Here is a 23,820-nt window from a genome sequence, read left to right on the forward strand (position 1 = left end):
AAAGATAAACAGAGAAAACAGAGAGAGAGAAAAAATAGAGTGAATAAAGCTTAAATAGAAGGTAGGAGGCGTTATAAGAGACGTGGTTGTAGGAGTTCAGCTGGAAGCCGGTTTATCCAAAAAAAATAAGAAAAAAAGAATGATAATGTGACGAGGAGGGAGAACCGAGACGTTATATATAGAGAGGAGTGAGCATAGATACAGAGAACATTAGGTTATATAATGAGGGAAGAGAAAAGAGATAGAGAAAGCATAAGATGATATGGTGAGTGTGTAAGAGAGTTAACCTGGATAATGTGATAGAGACAGAGATTGGGTGAAACGAAAGTGAGTTGGGTGTAATAGAAAGAGGGGCGGAGTAAGAGAGTCATGAGTGATAGTAATAGAAACATTTAAAAATTAGTAGGAGGAGAGTCAAGTTGGTGATAGGTACATAATTAATAGAGAGGGTGAATGTTTGCTTAATAGAAAGCAAAATGTTTAATAGAGAGACTGTGGGTAGAAGTAAGAGTAGTAATGTTTGTGAGAGAGAGTAACTTCAGAGTCAAACACGCCTAAAACAACAACATTACTACCGACTTTCGCTTATTTTATATCAAGGAGAATCGTAATTGTTGTTTAATGCTAAAATTATACAAAATCTTATAGATATTAGCTAACTTAAAATGAAGAAATTATATAATCATAGCAAGATTTAAAAGAAAAAAAAGCTATATTTGTTTGCGAAATTTGGGGCATTTTTGACATTTCTTGTGAAAGAGAAAAGAATTGTTTTGATGCCCGCACGCACGTTGAAGTCATGTGTTTTCCAATCCAATTCCAAACTCGTGAAATGAACTAATGATCAAATGTCAGTGACTGATTTATATATATACGTATATAAATAAGTATATTTATATAATTTTATACGTCGAAATAATTTAAATCCGATTTTTATTTTTTATTTTTGGTATTTATTTTTTACAAAATTTTAAAAATAAATGTGCTAAAAAACAACAAAGCACTATTTTTCTTATTTACAAAGAAATTATGCATATAAACTATTTGAATATTTATGCAAAATATAAAAGCTAATTTCATTTATTGGTGCACTCTATTAAAAAAATACAAAAAAAAAAAAAACAAAACAAAAAAAAACAGAAAGATCCCATTTTTTCAGTGTTAAAAAAACAACCTACTCTTTCCTAAAATTACGTTTATTGAAAGCAATTTCAAATATTGTTTTTTTTCTCCTAATTTATTAAAAGATAAAACAAAATTCGTCTGTCATAATTCAGCGACAGAAAAAAAAAACTCTACCTGACTTTTGTTAAAAGTACGTTTATTTCACATTTAAAATAGATTGTTTTCTTTGTTGAGTATTAAACTATAAAACAAAATTAGATATTTATACATACTGTCATTTGAATTTATATTTTAAAAGACCAAAAACAGTGTTAACTCGCCGAGCGAATCCCATTGAAATGACAGAATTTTCACGCCTTGAGTAAAAGCAAAAGTTGTATAAAAAACGTAACGCTGTCAAACCGAAATAGCACGAAAACGAAACGAACCAGAATTTTATAAACACCTTTAATAACCGAATTAAAAATTAACGCAATAAGGAAAATATAGTGCATATAAAGATAAAAAGAAAATATAAATGTATATAGAGACAATAGTTTTAAAGCATGGTTAAAATTGCAGAAAACGTGGATAAATGGTAGATTGTGAGAAAACGTGTCGATATTTTTGCATGGAGGCTGTAGGTAGAAGGTAGAGGGCGGAGTGAAAACACGCTTGCCTTATACCGACCGTAATGTCTAACCGCCTGTTTACTTCGACATTTTCCGCCTAGAAAGTTTAGACACTCTGCAACACGCACCAGAGTTGGTCTCATTAAGGATAATTCTAGATTATTTTAATAATAGGTATACACAAACAAACACCTATATATCTAAAAGCTAAAAAGAAAAAGAAAAAAAAGACGGTTTTAGTTAAAAAAAAAAATAATTATTATTAACTATTATCATTAACGTTAGAGGAAATAGAGTTTAATGAAGGGGTTTTCATGACACAAAAAGTTAATCCTTTCGGAAAGATTGAGAAACGAATAAGGACTGACCGAAAGGAAACGACAGGAGGAGTATCCTTATTGTAAAAATCGGAAAGAAGAAAAGAGAGAATAGAGAACGAATGAAGAAATCGTCGTAGCACGTTTTTCCACGATTTCTTCCAACAACCTCAGACCAGAAAAACCACGTCGGGGAAAAAGGCTGTTTTGTTCCAATCTTCTGTCTTTTCATCCCCACCCCCACCACTCCTGAGGATAAAAAAAATCAACAACAACAAAATATCTTGTATATAATATATATATATATATATATAAATAAATTATACATATATATATAATATATATACATATATACATATACACCTATCTATATATATGTATATATAAATGTATATATAATATATATATATGTGTATATATAAATATATATCTATATATATATATAAATATATATATAATATATATAGGAAATCGGATATAAATCTTTATTTTATACTTACCTAAAGGATAAAAAAGTTGTGTCCCAGCGGAAAGAAGCTACCAAACGATAAAAAAAAACAAAAAAAAAACACATGTTTTGATTTTTATTATTGGAAATCCCTAAAAAAAAAGTATTTAACCAAAGTAAAGAAAAAAAAAACAAGAAAAAAAAAAAAAAAAACTGGATACCAAGAAGGGAACAACTTAAAAAGAAGCAAATAAATCCAGAAACAACCCCCTAAAAAACAACAAAAATCCAACACACACACACACACATATATTTATATATATAAATTTAATGGTGAATAATCCTTGAAAATAATTATCTTTTAAAAGGCTTTCTTTTTTTACAAAAAAAAAAACAAACAAAGAAACAAACAAACCTTTAACTTATTATTTTCTTAAGTTAAACTTATTTTTATATTTTTTATTATCAATTGTCCAACTATTATTGTCATTATTATTATTAATAATATTATTATTAATAATATTATTATTAATAACCCATCAATCATCATTCTTTTTAAAAAGTCTGGCAAAATTTTTGGCAAACTCTGGAAATTCAGATTTTTTGCAACTCTTCATCCAGGATAAATTTTACCAATTTTTCATAAAACTCAAAATCTCGCAGCTGTTTCATTATATTAAATATCTCTCTATATTCATTTACACATTTATCTCCATATGATATTCAACAATTATATATGTATTTAAACAAATTCTGTGTATATATGTAAATATATATTTAATCTCTTTGTGTATATACATCTGAGTGAATGTTTGTATGAAAAGAAATACACATATTTATATATATATGTATATATATAAATATATACCTGAAAATATATAAAGATCTCCTTTCTCGTAAATCTTGTTTTATCAATGAATATTTTTATGTCTGTATTATATTTATAAAAAAAAACAAAAGAGGAGATTTTAAAGAGAAAAAAAATATTTAATTATATATGTAAAAATACTTAAAAAAAGCAAACAAAAACCAAAGGATATACCAGTTGTTTGCTAATATATTTTTAATCACAACAAAAAAGGATAGTTTGAACAACAAAGGATTTCGGTTATTTCTCTCTAAATATAATTATACAAATCTATCTGCTGTTGAGCGAGAAAAAAAAAAGAAAAAGAAATATAAATATATATGCATATATGAAATATTTTAATATATATAATTCACACAACATTCGTTCCAAACACACTTCTATTTTTACACGCGAAAAACACGTGCAAAATAGAAACTAATACTTTTTCTACACACACAAAACCACACAACACATATTGTTTAAATATATATTTATATATATAGTATATATATGTGCTATATATATGATATATAAGTAAATCATTATTATAAAATAGAAAAATTCAAAATATATTCATCATGAGCATCGCACAATTATTAAAAGCGGCAGAATTCTTGGAGCGAAAAGACCGTGGTACGTAATTTTCTTTTATATTTTCTTGTAATTTTATACAATATTTCATTCGAAGTGAAAAATGTTTATGACAAGTATGGTGCCCGTTTGTGTATATATAAATATAATGTGTGTGTGTGTATGTGTGTGTGTATATATAATTGATGTTTATGTCGTATATCCCTATATTTTTCGATTTGTAAAAAAACGTCATACGTGTATATTGTTGACATTATCAATATGTAAGTTTAAGTAGATAGGTTAGGAGTTCTTTATAGGCTATTTGAGCAGAAATATCTGGAATACACACACACACAATATATATATATATATATATATATATATATATATATATATATATATATATATATATATATATGTGTGTGTGTGTATAACCCTGTACAAATCCGATTTCAAACAGCAAGAAACAACAAAAACTACATTTTCTGTGCTTACCCCCCCCCCCCCCGAAGGTTCGGCTGCTACAAATAATAATAGTTTATTACAAAAGAAAGTATTTCATACATAGTACTTATATCTTGTACCTTTTTCCTCTGTAGTAATCGTTTTTTTAATCGGCATGTTTTGTCGGTTGTTGGCCATAATTTGACACAACAAATCGAAAAGGTGCACCTTCGTTGCCGGGATCAGTGCACGTGTTTACTTGACGAAACGTTTCTTTTCATGACTTTTATTATCGTTATTGAAACAGCTTTTTTTAAATGAAACTATTACTTAATCTATTACTTAATTCGGTACTAGTGCACTTATTGATCCGTGCTGAAATAATAACGTTATTATTTAAAAAGCCATTCTTAACATAGGGAGGGTAATTGATTTAAAAAAATCATAAAACTTTAATTAAACTTGGAAATACGATTTAAATAGCGCGGATCAGTAAGTGCATTAGCACCGTTAATTCAAATTATTTTAATATAATTAAGAAAATGCAACAAAAAAAAAAAGATGATACTCTTAAAATCTAGTTCAAATGTGATGATTTTGAAATGCGAAACATCAATAATTATTTTTGATTTTCAAATTAATAAATTTATATGATAATTTTATGTTAATATTATTTTAGTCCACCTTTTTAATGTTTGCCACGTTGCTTCAACGTGATCATTAAAATATATTTAAATAATTAAATTCATTTTAACTTTAAATGTAATTATTTAAAAAAAAAGTCGATAAACCGTTTAGTTAGTATAAAATATTGAAAAACATGTTCATACTTTTTACTAATAAAAATGATGGTAAACCAAAATGATTTTGGGTGTTTATGTATTTTTGATACGTTATTGTTTCGAAAGCCATTCTTAACATGGGGAGGGGGAGGGTGTTTTGTTCGTGAATCTTGAATTTAACCTTAAAAAACTTTTTAAAAATAGCGCGGTAATTAAAATACATAAGCACCTGATTAAAAAGTTAAATTACAATTAATAATTTCTGCGACGTACACCCCCCTTTCAATTAAAAAGATTATTAGAAACTTTTCTATTTAATTTTTTTAGGATCTTTCCATAGTTCAAATTAAAACTTAACTCCATATCGCAAACAAAATTAACATGGCAACATAACGTTAACTTATTAAAAAAAAATGTATTGTAAAATTGGTACAATTAATGCTTTTCAAAAATACCATAGTCTCCTTTTGTTCTTAGCAAGAAAAAAAAAAGGTGCTTATTCAGAATACGGACTGTGCTGAAATGTTGACGTTATTATTTAGAAATCCATTCTTAATGAGATGGAGGACGTTTTGTAACTATTCTGTACTTTCATTTAATAAACAAAAGATGCCGTAAAAAAATGAATTAAACTTGGAAATCCTATCTAATTAACAACACAAGTGCGTAGAGAACATTTTATTAACCGAACTATTAAACCTTAGTCGTGGTTGGGTTGGACATGGACTTAGGGTTAGTGTCTGGGACCGATGGTTTTGCGACATTATTATAGACTTTTACAAAGTTAAATACTAATTTTTAATCCACCTGTTTAATGTTTGCCACGTTGCTTCAACGCAAATAAAACTCCGTTTAGTTATTTTTATTTCGTGATTTTTTTTAATATTTTACAATAAAATATTTGTTGCTTTTAGAATTTAACAACAACAAAAAAAATCAGTAAAATTTTAAAAGCGATTTGTCTCTAAACTTCTGTCAATCATTTAAGTGTAAAAAGATATTTAAATGAACACTTTTTTCTCATTTTTCTGGCTTTTTTTTTATTTTAAAAATTAACTCAATTATAGATAAAAAAATAATTTTGAATAAAAAATGACATGATTTTTTAAACGTAGCCGAATTCAGAAATTAAAAAAAAAAATTATTAAATTTTATTTAAATTTCTCACTAAGATCTGCTTGAATTTATTTAATTAATTTTCTAAATTATTAATAATTTTAAATCTTTGTTTATTAATAGATGTAATTTATAATTTCTAACAGATGTTAAAAATAGCAATCTTATCACGAAAATTTAAAAATTAACATAAAAAGAACAGGTAAAATAACATTTAATTAATCAATATTATTAGTAACATTTTAATCTTTTAAAACTGTTTTAAATAAAACAAATCTCAAAAACAAATAAATTAGGACAATCTGTCGACCATCATAAAAACTGGGGGATTAATTTTTAATTTAAATCATGTACTATATTGATCCCTGACTTTTTGGTCACTCTTTTGCCATATTAAACAATTTTTATTTCAATAAAAAGCATATTTTACATTTTTGCAGCAAATTTTCATTGAAATGTCAAGTTTATTCATTAACCAAGAATAATTGTCGGAATTTTTAATCAATTTAATGAAATTTAAGTGAATATTTCATCTTTTAAGGTAGACATGTCAGTTTTCTCGACTTGAGTAAAACGAAATGCCAGATTTCAGACGTGAAAACAAAAATGGTGAAAACGTCCCATGAATATTTTTGCTGGTTGAAATCGTTTTTAAAACAATAAAAATGGATTATTGAACATCATTAATGAATAAAATATTGAAATAATTTATCGATATTGTTGAAATATTTTAAAAAATTGTTTAAAAAATCACAAATAAACGAAAATACTTGACTTCTATTAATGTTATTGTAACCAGAAATTATGTTCTATTCATCAATTTAAAGGCTTTAAAATCGATTTCTACATAAAAGACATGTCTGACATGTTTACGTGGTCGACTTTGACAGCAATTTAAAATGATTTTGAAGCCTTTAAGATGACTGGTAAAAAATGTGATTCATACGACAAAAATCAAGGAAAACCCATATTTTTAGAAAGATGGAACTTTCGTTCTAGAAAATAAAATAACCAGATAATGAACGAATTGAGTTCTTTTATACGACAAAAGACTCTTCTGAGAAGAGAATTTGAAAGTTCGGCACAAATAAACAATAATTAATTTTTGCCAGAAATTACTTTTTATTCGACAATTTAAAGGCTTTAAAACCACTTTCAAACGATAATGTCCAACACTACACGTAAACATAATGTAAGGGAAGGCTATTTCATCAACGTATATATACGCACGCATAAATGAGAGAGATGAGATTTTTTATTTTAGAAAAGTTTCCACAAGTGCTCAATTACCAAACAAGCCCCACCTTTTCTTTTTTTTATTTGCGGACTGTTGTCCTCATCTTTATAGTTGGTGTTTCACGACGTTTCGGCCAACCATTCTTCTGGCCTTCGTCAGGTGTTCAGGTGAAACTACTATAAAGATGAGGATAATAGTCTGCAAATAAAAAAATAAGATATACAAATTACTAATCTCAAAGAATTCCAATAATTAAAGAAAAAAAAAAAAACCAAAAAAAAAAAAAACACTTTAATTTTGACAGAAAAAGAAGAAAATTCGTCATGTGCATTCGTGCTAGCTTTCATGGCCAGCTTTAATGCAGGTGTAATTCTCGTCGTATGTGTAATCATTTTGATAAATATATTTGAATTATGAATTTTATTTACTATTAATCGAATATTTATTAAGTAAAAATGTGGGAAAAGTGAAACGAATTAAAAAAATCTATTCCAACAAATATTGTAAACATGCGTAGAGCGCACGCCGCAGGCTGTCAGTTTTTAGTCTTTCTGTGAAACCGAGGGTATCAATGGAATGGAAGAGCAAATAATATATAGTCAGTCATAATTATATATATTAGTCCTGTCTCCATTGAAGGGGTAGTATCCAAAGCAGTCTTCTAGTGCTACAGAAACCGCCGGTACGAAAGGCTAATCGTCAAATAATTGTATCTAAATGGTGACCGTGCCGATTTCTTCATAGTTATTGTATAAAAATAATTCAAAATGTACCTTGAAATGTTTTTAAAATGTCAATTGGAAAAACAGTTTTTAGTGCCCAAAATGTCCAGTGTTATAATTTTATTAGCGCTTTTTCGCTTCTAAACCCATAAAAAGAAAATCCGTGCGTCTGTTCTAGCAAAGAACCGAACACGTAACAGAAATTTATAATTATTTTTTTAGTCGATTTTAACATTTCAAATTGTAGAAAGTAAATGTCACTATTTTTATTCGATCCCCCCCCCACCTATATTTTTAATATGAAAAGTTTTACACGTTTTTAATACCTTTACATTATTTAAAATCTACGATAAAAAAAAGTATTTAATAATAGCATAAAAATAAATAATAAATATTGATATTTTTCCCAAGTTTTATGAAATTAACCAAAGGTCAAGGATTTATGTCTAAAAAATGTGTCCATATTTTTTTGGAGCATATGAAAACGTGTGTGTTTGTTTGATTTATTTATGTCTATATGTTTGTGCTTGTTTACATGAACATGTGTGTGTGCTTTCTTGAATGTGTTTCCTTCATAAACATGTGTGTGTGTGTGTATTTAAGTGAGCATGCTGATCTATGTGCTTATGTGTGAATGCGTAGCTATTAGCTTATGAAAATGTGTACGATGTGTGCTTCTTGAATATATATATATATATATATGGTATGTTCTTGTATAATAGAAATGACCAGAGTGTGCTCTGCTCAGTTACGTATGTAAGAGAATGACATTTTCATTCATGATACTATGATCCTCCATTGATACCTGCAGTTTCATAGAAACACTGGAAATCCAGCTTGTAGAATGTGTGTGTGCGCGCTTACTTTATTTTTTATGTGTGTATTATTTCGTTGAAAACGGTCATCAACATGTGATGATTGATGATATGATCTAACACCTTCGAAAGCTGTCACTTCCAATGATGTAGACTTGCTTTTCTTTTTCGGCTTGGTTGGCAGCCGCTTAAAGAGTTTCTGTGCGAATCCTTTCATCGCTTAAAAAGTCTAACATGCAAGCATTGCTTGAAAACTTTTATTTGTCAAATAATGACAATGCCCGAACATGCGTTCGCATCACGCGTGTGTGTATATCTATTGATCGTTTATATATATATAACGTTGTATAGATTAGTTTCCCAGATGTAAATCCAATGAAACCCGTGTGATTATGAAAGCGTGCTCAATGGAGGACAGAGCTGTTATATAGTTTGTTTATTACACAAACATTATTGGTTACATGTGCAGTGATGGTTGGTTCAGCGGTCTCTTTGTATTGTGATTTCACTGAAACATATATGCACATATGTAACCAATAATGTTTTAAGAAATTGACTATATGGCACGTGGGCAACAGAGAAACGTTTGTTTGATTCCATCGAAGGAATTCGTCAGGCTAGTGTGTGTGTGACACACACACACACACACACACACACACACACAATTTGTACACAATTGCCTACGTGACACTGTGTAATAATAAGTATGCATGCGTTTTCACGTAAATGTGTTTGTGTGTGTATATGTGTGTGCAATGGATATCATATTAGTGTATTTATTTCAGAGTTTTGCACGTGTCTACGTGATAAATAGAATATACGTGCATCCTTACTCTCGATCTGACAACATGTGTGCGTGTATTGTCTATATATATGTAATCAATTTATGTGTGTTTCTTTGTGTGCATACTGCATCGCTAAAACGTGTGTATCTCTCTCGCCCTGTGCGTACATTGACCAGTGGTGCCTACGTGTGCACGCACACTTAAACACACGCACACACAAACACACGTGTGTGCGTGTGTTAAAAAAGAGAACGAAAAATAAAAGCGACTTGTCAAGTTTGACAATCTAACAACAAACAACGTGGCTGACCGGCCGCTTCCTCCTCGTTTTCTCCTCTCCCTCCCTCTCTCATTTTTTTTCTCTTTCTCATTTTTTTCTATCCTTCTCTCTCTATCTTCATTCTCTTTGTCTTTATATCTTCCTGTCTATATCATCTTTACCCTCCTCTCTCTTCATACTGCCATGTTACAGTGACGACATGTGATGATGGCTTTTTTTTTTACATCACAACCAATAGTTTTATGACAACATTATTACATATATATATATATATATATATATATATATATATATATATATATATATATATACGTTATGGGAGCTAGCGCTGCTTGCTGATCGCATTGACAATTCGTGTTTCGCATCGACGTGGCTACACTCTTTACGTCTAGCCACACTGATGAGACCTATGCAACGAAACAACTGTCCGTGGATGATTATATTTTATTTATAAATTCTTCTCGTTTGGGAGTTTTTAAAAATTATTTGTCCCTAAATCTTTTTAAGGAATCAGAATCCCCCCTCCACAAAACTGACCTTATTTTTAATTCTGCCCTCGTGAGGAGGCAAATAAATACATTTTCAAACACAATGTCCACCACCGCACATCACCTAAAAAAAAAAAATGATGACAATTTGTTCTCCACAGAAATGACTAAATGAATCTCACAAATTTAATTTAGATTGACCCCTCCCCCCCAAAAAATGGGGATTAATGTGTCCCGATAAAGGTGACCAAATATGACCTATATCCTCCTCCCAAACAATGACCCTTTTCATAGAATCCCTAAACTTGATCCCCCATCAAAGTATCTAATTTTCAATTTCTTAAGGTTCTCACATTAACTTGTCAGAAAGTGCAACTAGTCTTGCCACAAGCAATAAATTGCATTCATGTTTATTTTAACTATGATTTTTTGGCGCTTTTAGTTTTATTTATTTTTGCTAAATTAGACAAAAATAGTATTTAATTGGATTTTAATTTTTATAAAAACGGTCGCTTGCCATGAAACTGGGTGCGTGATAAGCCTAGTAAAAACTGTCGTGGATTATGGAATCGGATGCTGACTTCAAATCACCTCAGACCTTTTGTGGTCATTCATTCATTGTCTGGGAAGGTATGAGGATGAGCCCACTGTCCTACACCTCACGCTTTGGCTGAAATAGTGTGTTCGACTGTTCGGGCTCAGTAAAATCAAACTGTAATATCTGTTCTCTCCTCAGTCGAAAGAACTGGACCAATTTTTTGTCCCAATCCGAGTCCCCCCCCCGTCCTTTTGGAGTAGATAGTGTGTGATATCTCCACATAAAATCTGACCTTGTGTCCGACTTTGCCCTCGTGGGGAGGCAAGTAAACATGGATTCTTTCAAGCCATATTCGGCAATTCGCAGATTTTAGCATCACTATCAAATGTCGAACAACGTCAACGAAGTAAATACTATACCGGCCATTTTCTTTTTAGCTAATGAATGACCGATTTTTTTTAACAACGTGAGAAAATGATTTTGAGGCCTTTATGCTGCTGATTATTAGAAATGGGTTTAAAGTGGTCCATGTGTCCCTATCGAGAAGGGAAACAATATTTTTGACATGGGCCCCTGTCATATCAAATAAACCTTCTCCTCTTCCTCGAATGTTACGTTTAGTTATTTTGTTTTAACTTGAAATGAGTTAAAAATCGGTTTCTTTGGCACATGTCGGAATATATTATTCGCATTTTCGCGATTACTTTCTCTATCTTTCGCTCATCTTTCTTTCTCTCTTTAACTTACTCTTCTCTCTCACCGTCTCTCTCTCTTTCTTTCTCTAGTCACACTCTTTCTCTCACCCAATTCTCCTTGTCTCTCTCTAAACGCCCCATTTTCTCTTTCCACTCTCTCAACCAGATATATCTTTCTTTCTTGCTTTCTTTCTAACCATCCATACCTTCTGTTTCTCTCTCTCATCTCACACTTTTTGTTCACGTCTCTCTCTCTCTCTCTAACCACTCTATTTCCTAATTCAACGCTCTCTCTCTTTATTTCCCTCTCTTTCTTTATATACATATTCTTTCATCCATCTCTCTATCCCCCCCCTCACACACACACACACACACACACACACACACACACACAAAGAAAGATAAACCAACGCGCGTGTAAGTTTCAGTGTGGCAATTGATAAGGCAGCAAACCTTGAAGGTGCAAAATCAATTCATAAAAAAGAAAGAAAAACCAAATGGTACGCATTGATTTTTTTGTACAGATTTATCCTGCTGATTGATGTCGCTAGATAAAAAAAAATCTTAAAAAGGAGAAAAGAAAATAGTAATACAAAATAAAATTAAAAATACAAAAAAAAGGGTGATTGGTTAAAAAAAAAAAAACTAATAAAATTCTTACAATGTTCTTTAATACGACAGGTGCGCTTGAGAATTTCGTTTGTAGGAGTTCGCCTGCACCATAAAAATCGAGTGTGCTACTGAAAATTAAAACCCTCAACTAAATCACCCCTTACCCAGTCAAGATTCTGCCTTTTTAGACGATGAAGTGTCTGCAAAAATTTGCTTGAAAAAAAAGAACATTTTAGAATTTAAAGTGGGAGATTAGTTTTGTATATAAATTTAGCATAAAATATTCCCCCATTTTTGGGCCACTCTGACATCAACAGTTTTTTTCTTGCTATGGGAGATAAATTCGTACATTTTCAAAAGAGAGTGTTTGTTACTGACCTTGCCAATCAGACTTGAGATTAATAGCAACAAAAATTAATTAACTAAAAGGTTAGAATAGCCTGATCCCCCCCAATAAAGTCTTTAATCATTTTTCCCTCTTATTACTAAGTATTTAAAGGTATTCACACGTAATCTAAAAAAAAAAAAGTGAAATTATTTTTTTTTTAAGAAGGAAGTACAGTTTGACTTTTGCGTTAAACTGTAATTCAACATAGAAATTGCTTCTATTACAGTTTTTAAAAGCTAAGCATTATTTTCGAATTTCAAAGTGTGACGGAATTATACATATGTCAGAAATTTTTTAAGCAATTAATAATTTAAGAGATTGTGGATTCGAAATCTTAGATTTAAAAATTCATTTCCGTCTTGAATTAAAGTTTATAACACTATAGTTCTACCATTAAAGGAGGAAATATTAATTTTTCGTGTGCCCTTGTGATATCAAAGAACCGGTTTTGCTTTTTTTAATGGAATAAATAAAAAAATAAACAATACTCTTATTTTTTGTTTAAAACTAGAATGATATGGAAACGCGTTACTTAATATTATGTGTGTGTATGTATGGATGATAAAAGAATTGGTCTTTTCGGCTATGAAGGAGAAATCCTTCTAGACGGGCTTTTTTTCAAATTTTTTGTCCCAATCTAGAGTGCCCGTTTTGGAAGCTGGATTTTGTTTCTTTATCTGACCTCTTGAGAAGGAGAATATAAACAGAGGGTTGAAAAACCTCTTTCAATCCTCTCTAATTGAAAAAAAAAAAAAAAAAAAAAAAAGGGGGGGGGGCGAGAGAAATACGTGAGAAAGGCAGATAGTGGTGAGAGAGGGAGAAGTAAAAACGACTGTAGTAATAGAAGGAAGTAGAGAGATATTCAGGAAGAGAGAAAAGTTTTTTTAAGCGGGGGGGGGGGGAATAGTGAAAAAGAAAGGGAAAGAGCAAAAAGACTATAGTGAGGGGGGATAGAAGAGATGAAAGAAGACAGTATGGATATATGATGAGAAGAACGAAAAGGAGAAAGAAAGAAAGAAAAGGATGTATGTAAGAATTGTGCTGAAACGCGACCCCCCCCCCCCTGAAAGGGAACCCTTGATGAAAATGAAGGGCGTCACGAGGAAGAAGAAAGAAAATAAAAACTCCGACCACATGTCAATTACGGCATGGTTTTATAATAGGAACAACACAGCAACTACGCCAACAACCTAGATTAGAATGTTTCTTTCTATGGCCTCTTTCTTTACCTTTTTTTTTTTTTTTTTCTTTCTGACTTTTTTTTTTTTTTCTTTCTGACTTTTTTTTTTTTTTTTTTGCGTTTAAGAAATAAAAAGACATTTATTCACCCACCCCCTCCGAATTCTCTGCCCCTCTTTCTCTGTTATTTTATGTGAAAAAAAAAAATTTTTTTTAACCTCAATCCAATTCTATATGACTTGTTTTTTAGCCCGGGACAATCCCCCACCTCCCCCTCTCTAATCTTTCCCTCCCCCCTTATGTTCATTTTTATACAAAAAACAAAACAAAAAAAAACCCAGACATTTTCACGACCACATAGAAATCAGCACAAAAAACTGCACATGTCAAAAAATTTGTAGTTTTTTTTTTTTCATATTAGAAATACTTCAGCTTTAATATTTTTGTTCATTCCTTTGAGCGTTTTAGTGTTATTTTAAAATATTAAAAATTATTGGTTATCTTGAATTTTTCAACTTTGTAATGGCTGCCAAATGTTTGCGATTAGTTTCGCCTTGCATTGCAACCGGTGTAAATACAAAAATAATACGTTGTTTTATTTTTGACCTGCTCGTTTTTTTGCGGACTTAAAAAAATAATTTATTTTTCAAATATTGTGTATTTTTCCGAAAATAAAAAATATGTAAAAAAAGAAGAAAAATACATTGATTTAATTTTTTGTAATGTTTGCAAAATTAAAATGAAAAAAAATTATTTAAAAAATACTGATTTTATAATTTGTTAATTTAAAGAAAATTTGTTATTTTTTTCAATTCCATTTATATAAAAACATTGGTTTCATTATTTGTCAATACACCCCCCCCCAAAAAAAAATTGTAATATATTTCAATTCTAATTTTTAATAAACACTGTTTGATTTTATGTATTACTGCAAAAACAAGAAAAAATATTTGCAAAAAAATATTTGCAAAAAAAAAAAAAAAAAAAAAGCAAACACGGCTAAAATAAAGCGTGATTTTATTTTCCTAAAAACTAATCACAAACGTTTGGCAACCATGACAGTTGAAAAGTTCAAGATAACCAAGTTATTAGATTATAATCGCCATGAACCGTACTCCTCGATTGCCGTAAAGACAAATTTTACAGAAAAAAAAAAAAAAAAAAAAATCACAAATCGTTTCCACGCGTCAAAACTAGGCGGGTTCAGTTGAGAATTTTATTTTGATGCGTTTGATATAAATTATGTGTGTGGGTGGGTGTTGGTTACGCATTATCGAATGTTAACTATTTTGCACTTTTACCAACCAAACTATATTTGTATATATTAATAAAACTGAAACAACTTGTCGTGGGTCTGTTTGCATGCCGAAAACAATTGTTGACTATAAATTAGTCTGTTATTGTACTTTAATTTAATGCTCGATTCAGTAGGGAGATAGTGTAGTCTGTCCTATTGTCGTCATGAAACCATCCCTCCCCAGGTATTACCTCCTCATTTGGGAGATATAGTTCTTTGCTCATGATACCATCTTCACAAACATTACCATCCCTTTTGAGGATAGGGAGAGCGTAGTATATGTTTTGTTGTAATGATACCATCCAGGCATTACTCCTTCCTTTTTTTGTTGTGGGGATAGTCGAGCATATTTTGCTAGCATGAAACCATTCTCCCAGGCAATATGATCTTCTTTTAGGAGAAATAGTGTAATACGTATTCTCTTGCCATGAGGCTATCCTCCCCAGGCATTACCATCTTCTTTGGATATTAGTGTAGTATCTGTCCTGTTATGAGATTATTCTCTTAGAAGGCAATACCCTCCTCCAAGTTGTTTGTGTTAAACGTAAAATAACCACCTAGTTATTGAATAGTATGGCAGAACGAATAACCATTTTTTTTTATTATTTCCAAAATATCGGCCATTTTAAAAATATAAAAAAGAGGGGTTATTCGTTTTGTTGTAGGTTATTCAGTCAAGCACTAAAATGATCATTGTTACTCTAATTTAAAATGATCAGGCTGTTATTGACCATTAGGTACCTCCAAAATGTTGTGTACTACGTCATCAAACTAAACAAAAACCACGACGTCATCAGTTCGTGTGTTTATTGGAATTTCTATGGAAGAGCATTAGCACTATAAAATTTATTTGTAACGTTATTTTACTATCGTTATTATTTTAGAACGGTAAAATAAATGCATAAGTTCACAAAAAAGTAATTTCTCATATATTACGAAAAACAACTAGTCCGTGTTAATGATTTGAAGATATAAGAAAAAAGCTCGCAAAGAATTCAAAATTTATACATTAAAAGATAAATTTACCAGAAATTTCTGAATAAATAAAATATACAATAAAAAAATGAATAAAAATGTATAAAAAATAATATAAGACTCACCTTTTATAAAGCAAATAGATTTTTTAATAACGAACTAGACAGACGATAAAATTAATTTTAACCTGTTCTGTTGATACATGTATCTAGAAATGCTTGGCCTTACAGGCTTCTGTATATTTTTGAAAAAAAAAGCGCAAATTTTTATTTCAACCTCTGTTATTTTAAATAATTAAATCGAAACGAATTTTTTTTTTTTTTTTTGGTCGAATTTTCTTTTGCAATTTTTATTATCTCAAGAGTCATATATTATATTATATGAAAATATTTTTTTAATATTGGAAACCTGTTATATAAAAAAATCGGTTTAAACTTCATATCGCGTAATATTTGAATTTAATATCATTTAAAGCTTTTTAAAAATAATAATTTTTTAGAATTCGTTTTTTTTTGTTGTAATTCAAATAAGTATGTTACCAAGAAAAAATAATCAAGAAAAATTGTTCATTTTAAATTTTTTAACATAATATTAATGATTTTATGTCGAATTTTATTTACAACTTTGAGGTAAGTGAAAAAAATGATAGGATTTTATATATATATATATATATATATATATATATATATATATATAACTATTTTTTTTTATTTGTTTGATCTTTCCAGCTTTAAAAAATGTTGAAATCTTTATCGACCTACATTTATTTTTTTCAGTTTTCGTAACATGAAATTGGAGGGGGGGGGGAGGTAGAACACTCAAAAAAATCCTCTGATATATTTAATGAAACCTACTTTTAATATGTAAGTTTATTTAATAATGAATAAATATCGAAAATTTCAGGTAAATATGACTATTATTTGATTTTTGCTAGATTTTTAAAACATAGGTGTGTCAACGGCTTAAAACACCTTACTACATAGGAACGTTGTTTTAATGCGTCAATAATGTAAACACGATTTTTGTCTCGCATTTTCATTATTTTTGTAAGCTGTAAAAAATTATTAGTGTATTTGAAGTTTCTCCTTTTAAATAGTAAAAAAAGTTAGGATGATAGTAAATTAATTACAGTTACATCGTGTTACATACAGGGGGGGGGTAAACTGTGACGCGCGTTGGAGGTACCTATTGACCATATAAGCTGTGACAGAACGAGTAACCGTTTCTTTGTATTTTTAATTATTTTTATTTATTTCATTAACAAAACAAAACTGTAATTTTTACTTAAAATATATCTTTGCTTTTTCTATTTCTCTTTAACCTATCATCAGAGGCCGAACACGGATACGCTGCGCCAGCTACACATATTCCAGATGATATTACCAAAAGAAGAACAAAATCCAAGAAAACCCAGGGAAATCGGTAAGTTTTAGAGACGGAAAATGTTTTTTAGTTTTTGCCAGATGAGAGTTGTTCGAACAACTATTCTTGTTTTGTTCGCAATATTTCGGCCGATATAGGATCCATCTTTTTGAAGTGAAAAACTTAATAGTCAAACTGGGACATCTTTCTGCCAAACTCTGGCATCTGTATGAAATTTCGAGTTGAATTCTTTATTTATTTCAGAAGTAGAGATTGTTCCTATCTTATAAGCCATTATCGGGTAGATGTGTTAATTTTTTGTTATTTTTAGTTATTATTGACTATAGGAAGGATTGAACCTTCAGACGATGTTACGTTCTTTTGAGATTACACCGTCGACAAAAATATCATGTGATCTAAATTTGTAATATAGTGCATATGAGTGCGTGGAAAAATAGCAGCAGCAGCAAAGGATGGCTTGCAAAGAGATTAGCAGCAGAAGTCGAAATATATGCATACACAAATTAGTTTACGTGAGAAGAAAAAGGAGAAAAAAAATGCACCGCATGTTTGGGGAGAAGCAAAGTGTGACGTCAAAGAAAATAGACGTATAAAGTTGAGGACAAGAATGGGTCAACTGTGACTAACATGTGGCCTGAGGAAGGAGAAACATACCAAATAAAATAAACATGTGGCAGCAAGAGACTTTTTTAAATAGTGCCGAAAGTACCGGTAATAAAACATTTGTTGAAAAATAAAAAATAAAAAATGCCGACCCGGATTTTTTATTTCTTTCTTTCCTTTGCTTGTAACTGCCATGTTACAAATTCGCTGAGGCCAGAAATTTGGGACTGCTCAAATATATCAGTACCTTTCAACCTACAGAATACTGTCGCTCTAAGATTGATCGTTAACCAAAGCTATTACCTCTTAAACCATGTGAACACTTCTTGTGTGAATGTTAGGAATTTTGTTTTCATGTTTAGCGTTACAACAGTTTTTATTGTACACGGTGGAACAATAAGTGGTCGCCTGAAAGAAAACAACACAACAGCTTTATTTTAAAACTTTTATTAAAAAAAAATCAATTCAGATAACTTGAATATGTAGTAAAGCTGACATCCATTCAATGTAGACCCCTTCAGCCTCAATCACCACATTAATAAGGGTCTGGAACTGGAAGCAAATGCTGGTGGGAGATTGGTAAATATCTTGTGGATGGTGGTGATCAGACTGACTTTGGTATTCTGGAAGGTCATGTTGGTGATGTTCCCGACATATGACCAAAGTAGCCCAGCGAGTTCAAGTCGGGAAGAGAGAGGGGCCAGTGAAAGAAGGGTGGAATGTCGTAGCACTTCTTTTGTAGTCAAGCCTAGGTTTCTTTGGATTTGTGGGCCAGCACCGAGTCTGCCAGCGGCCACCTGATTGCACACTCTTCAGCACATCCAAATACACTTTGCTGTTGACTTTCAAGCCGACTTCGAACATGTGAGGTGGCATGATGTGGCCCTCACTTGAAACAAAACTAAAGACCATAACCATTGCTGGAAACTTTTTCATCGCCCTAGGCATATTATTTGGGGTAGCGTTGAATTTTGAGGATGCTGACAATAGTCCTGTTATAATATCAGTAGAGAGCATGAATTGTACAATGGCGCATCTCCAATCTCGCTCGCTGAACATTGTGTTACTTTCAGACATGATAGAAGGCTCCTATCACTCTTGGGATTGGTACACATCTGGCCAACTAGTAGATGGTCTGCAACAAAAAACGAAAACCGGTTTTCATCAAACGGAAATGGAATTATGTCGCCTTTTCTAGGGTGACAATTTTATCCTTCCAGCCTGTAGATAATTTTCATTTCAGGTAATAATAAGCAATAATGTTGCACATCTAAGAAATTAAGTTTAAAGATTTCAAAATTCATATTAGCATTAGACACATAGCATAACGGATAATAGCGTTGGTTAACAAACAATAAGAGAATGAATCTTTTATAGGCGATGCTTAATATAACAATAATTAATACTTCCACTCGGTCATGGCAGACAAAAAGAAAACAATCTATCTCTGTAAATAAAGTCTTCAGTTTGAAATTTCGTACAGGTTCTCAGCGTTGGCATAAACTAGGTTAGTCTTTTGGCAAGAAGCAATGTATAATATCAGAACAGATACTACACTTTGCTTTTAACTGATACTACACTTCATCTTTTCTGTTTTCAGTCGGTTGAGAAATCCTTCCAAACGAAGGCAAGTAAATGGGGACTTAAAGTTCTTATGTTCACAAAGGTGCACTTGAGGAAGGTCGGAGGTTAAATCGGCCGAAACGTTGTCAAGACGAGAATAGTAGTCCCAATAGTATAAATTCTAAAGGAAACAAAATAAGATTAAGTTCAATTTTTTTTGTAAACATTGGTATATCTATATATGTGAGTGACTGTAAACTCGCTCTCCCCCGCCCCCTCACCGCTCTCTTTCCATGCTCTAGTAATTAGCATTGTTCTTTCTCTATGAACTTCACCAAAAATATCTCTTTATGAATTTCTATTTTATGCGTCCTCATCGTTATTCTCTTCAACTTAAAAATAATTTATTTCCAAGGGTCAAGGGGAAACAAATACGTGGGCTCTTTGATATGACAATGACGCGTGAGACCATGCCTGGTTTTTATTCTTTCACTAGCGGGGAGGTGGGGGTGTCGCCCGGCCTGGCATAGTTATAAAATACGCTTAAATATATTTTAATTCATGCAGATTTCGTATTTACAGAGCCAATTCTCCATTAAATATCATGTTGTACCGAATATATAGCACTGATTTCAGAAGATTTTAAAAAACAAACTTATGTGCCATTAGCTAGTATCGAAACCGAAACATTTGTGCTCCAGCTGCATCTCCTACCGTTTGAGCTAGCAACAGATAGATAAGAAAGATTTAAAATTAAACCACTTCAAGTTATGAATGAATTTGCGCATGCGCAAAAGTAATAGAAATATGTCAGCAAATCGAAGTAAACATTTTGCATTTCAACTTGCCGACATATTTCTGAATGCATTATTCATTCATCCAAACAAAGATTTTACTAGTTATAAACCGTCCTTGGTGTATGATTAATATGTTCTGTGGATTTCATTGTTATGTGACCAGTAGTTTAAGAGTTTATCGGTTAAATATTTTCACATACACACATACATCTACTGCTTTATTTATGTAGAAGATTTAAAAACACATGTGAACATAACGATAATACTTGATTACCATCAAGCGTTATTTGGTCAAGATCAAAGTGTAGTATCTGTTCTTCAGATGCTGCACTTCGTTTTCTTGTTCTCTTTCGGTGGAGGAGAAATCCTTCACGACTGAGACAATTTTTATTTTTGTACCTTTTCTCCACGTTAAAAAACGACCCTGGTGTCTAACTCTGTCCCGTGGGGAGGCAAACACGTGGTCCTCCGCTGTAAATTCTAAAGTAAGTTTTTTTTTTTTTTTTTTTTTTTTTTTTTCAAGATTTCCGCAAATAAGACTTAAGAATGATTGATTTATTCTTGTTTTTTACTTTCTACATATATCGGTTGGTTGCTTCTGAAAGATTATTCGTTTAATCGTCGGATTAGTATTAAATAGCGGGGCCCGTGGACATTCCACGTTGATTTCTGTATAACTTACTGTTAACAATATTTCTTTTGAAATATTTGAAAGAGTTAATATTATTTTAAAAAAAGAATGACCTTTTCTTGTTCCACAAAAATAATTATCATCGTTTCGTTAAACAACATGAGCATGTCTCTTTTATGTTTATTTAAAAGTGAAGCAAGTTAATTCTTTTTTTAAAACAATATTTTCTATATTTTAACCATAAAAAAATGAGCGTCAGCCCAATATTCGTCAAATGAGTAAAATGAATGTTAGGTTTTGAAATGAATTTATTTAAAATTGAACTGTTTTAGACGGCGAGAAGAAATAACTTGATTTTTGAAGAATTCATTTTAAAATAGGTAAAGTCTGAATTTGTTTTACCTTAGCAACCTCATTTATTTTATGCATGTGAAAGGCGATAACGTACGTATGAACGTGGTTAGATAAACGACGCTTTAGCTTGTTAAAGGCGAGTAAAACGTTCACTTAGAATGAGTGCTGTTAATTTGGTTGTTGGATTGATAGTTAAATTTGTGCTCGTTTTTTTTCATTAAATACTGAACCCTATAAATCCCCGATTGTGCATTGAACGGATACCATAACATTTATTAGCTGCACCTTATCCTAACGCAGATCCATACAAAATTTAAGTCAGATCAACTCAGTAGTTTCTGAAAAAAAAAGTCGAACTTGAGTACTAAGCCCTCTTAATCCATAACCGAATGGATACTATAATACTTAGTTCGCTTTAACTTATCATAACGAAGGTCCATACAAAATTTCAGTCAGATCAACTCAGGTGTTTCCGAGAAAAAGTGAAACACAGAGAAATATGGAGATATAAAAATGATGAACATGTGTAAAAAAAAAAAAAAATGATCAAAATGTTGTGCAAATAAAATGATAAAAATCAGTGCTAACATATCAGTGGCATGCTATATCCAAAGGTTAAATAATAAGATTACGGGTTCAATCCCAGGTGAATGTAGGTTCACTCATGAATTGGGGGGGGGGGGATTGTCAAATGTATTAGGTTAAAAAAAAAAACTGCTTTGATCATCGCTGGGCGAAAAAGTATCTAATTTTTATGGCCTTGTTATCAACTTTTCTACGTGAAAGCGGGTATCTTGAATTACGTTTGGCATATATAGGATTTATTTCTTTTAGACAAAAAGCTCGGTTCCTGTCCTGTTTTACTTATCTCCTTACGAGGGCAGCATTTGAAATAAAATCTGTTTTATTATGGAGAAAATTTAGTTTCCAAAATGGGGCACTCTGGCTTTGTAACCAAAATTCCTGTATATTTCCATCAACATTATTATACAAATGGAAACACTTAACCCTAACCCTTTTTCGAAAAAAAGGAGGTAATGCCTGAGAAGATGACCACCAGCTGCTACAATTTGAACACAGTAAAAAATGTTTCAACAACAGAGCATATTAAATCTAGAAAATAAAATGGCTGACATATGTTCACTGTCGTAACAAAAGCAATTATTAAACCTTGAAACTTGCTTGAATTAAATGTAAAAGGCAAAAGTGATTATCTTGTGGACTAATTTATTCAGGAGTCACTGTCATATAAAAGAGCACTATCGAGAGCGACTACAATGCGCGTGTTACGTTAGAAAAAAAAGATATTGAAAAATGATGTCCATATTACTAAATCCCATCCGCCATGATGGTTAATCGTTTGGCCATCACTTTTTTTTTTGTTTGTTTTGAGTTCTATACGATTAGAGAGAGAGAGAGAGAGAGAGAGAGAGAGAGAGAGAGAGAGAGAGAGAGAGAGAGAGAGAGAGAGAGAGAAAGAAACTGTTTCTTTTTTTCTGAAGCAACAGCTGATTTCATTTGCCTACTGCATATACGCAATCCACCGCTCCATACATACGCGCAACTAGTCTCTGTCTCTCTCTCTCTCTCTCTCTATTATTTCTATTATTCATTCATGCTGTACGTGCTTACGCGCCTACGCGCGCGCACACACACACACACACACACACACACACTATGACAGCTATTGACTGAGGATCGTTATACACGTGGTGTTTTCAATCTATCTGGCGAAATAGACTAATAGAATTATCATATCGTAGGTATATACTTCCTTCCCACCGCAGGAAGATGTGACACAGTGTCAAAAGATGGGGAATTAAGCTAGCGCCGTAAAAGAAGGACCAATCTGACCTTTAAAACATTACCTAGTATGCCGCGTTGGCATTCCTCGCTAGGAGCGCCTCGGGCAGTAAACAATAAATTTACTCCACCCTGAAGACAGGAGGAGATGACGTGAAAGAGTGAACCTCCTAGGACTATCCAGAATCACACCTCAATCTGATAAATGCAAGGGCGTTCCTTACTCCAAAAAGGCCAATACTGTGTCGGTGACATATCCTCGGCTGGTATGAGTATAACCTATATAGGCTGTAGCAGGTTGTTGCAAAGGAATAAATATGAAATACAAATTTCAGACAAAATGAAAATTAATTCATGGATAAGCAGAGTCACATGCTAATAGAAATAAGAATGCAACTAGTATGTTGAC

At 31.5% G+C, this 23,820-nt stretch overlaps 1 protein-coding gene across 2 annotated transcripts in view; it reads left to right on the forward strand.

The window, feature by feature from the left end:
* Nucleotides 1–338: 338 nt before the first annotated feature.
* Nucleotides 339–23,820, forward strand: part of LOC145267103 (max dimerization protein 1-like) — a 217,757-nt gene continuing 194,275 nt past the window's right edge. Inside the window, exons 1-2 of one of the 2 annotated variants that reach the window (XM_080123119.1) lie at nt 339–3,984; nt 17,609–17,699. In XM_080123119.1, coding sequence (XP_079979245.1) covers nt 3,930–3,984; nt 17,609–17,699 — 146 coding nt within the window. In that variant the 5' untranslated portion in view covers nt 339–3,929. The remainder of the gene's footprint in view (nt 3,985–17,608; nt 17,700–23,820) is intronic. The other variant, XM_080123118.1, reaches the window with a different exon arrangement.

This window comes from Euprymna scolopes, chromosome 42 (assembly GCF_053919585.1).
Source record: "Euprymna scolopes isolate OS-2025 chromosome 42, ASM5391958v1, whole genome shotgun sequence".
NCBI lineage: Eukaryota > Metazoa > Mollusca > Cephalopoda > Sepiida > Sepiolidae > Euprymna > Euprymna scolopes.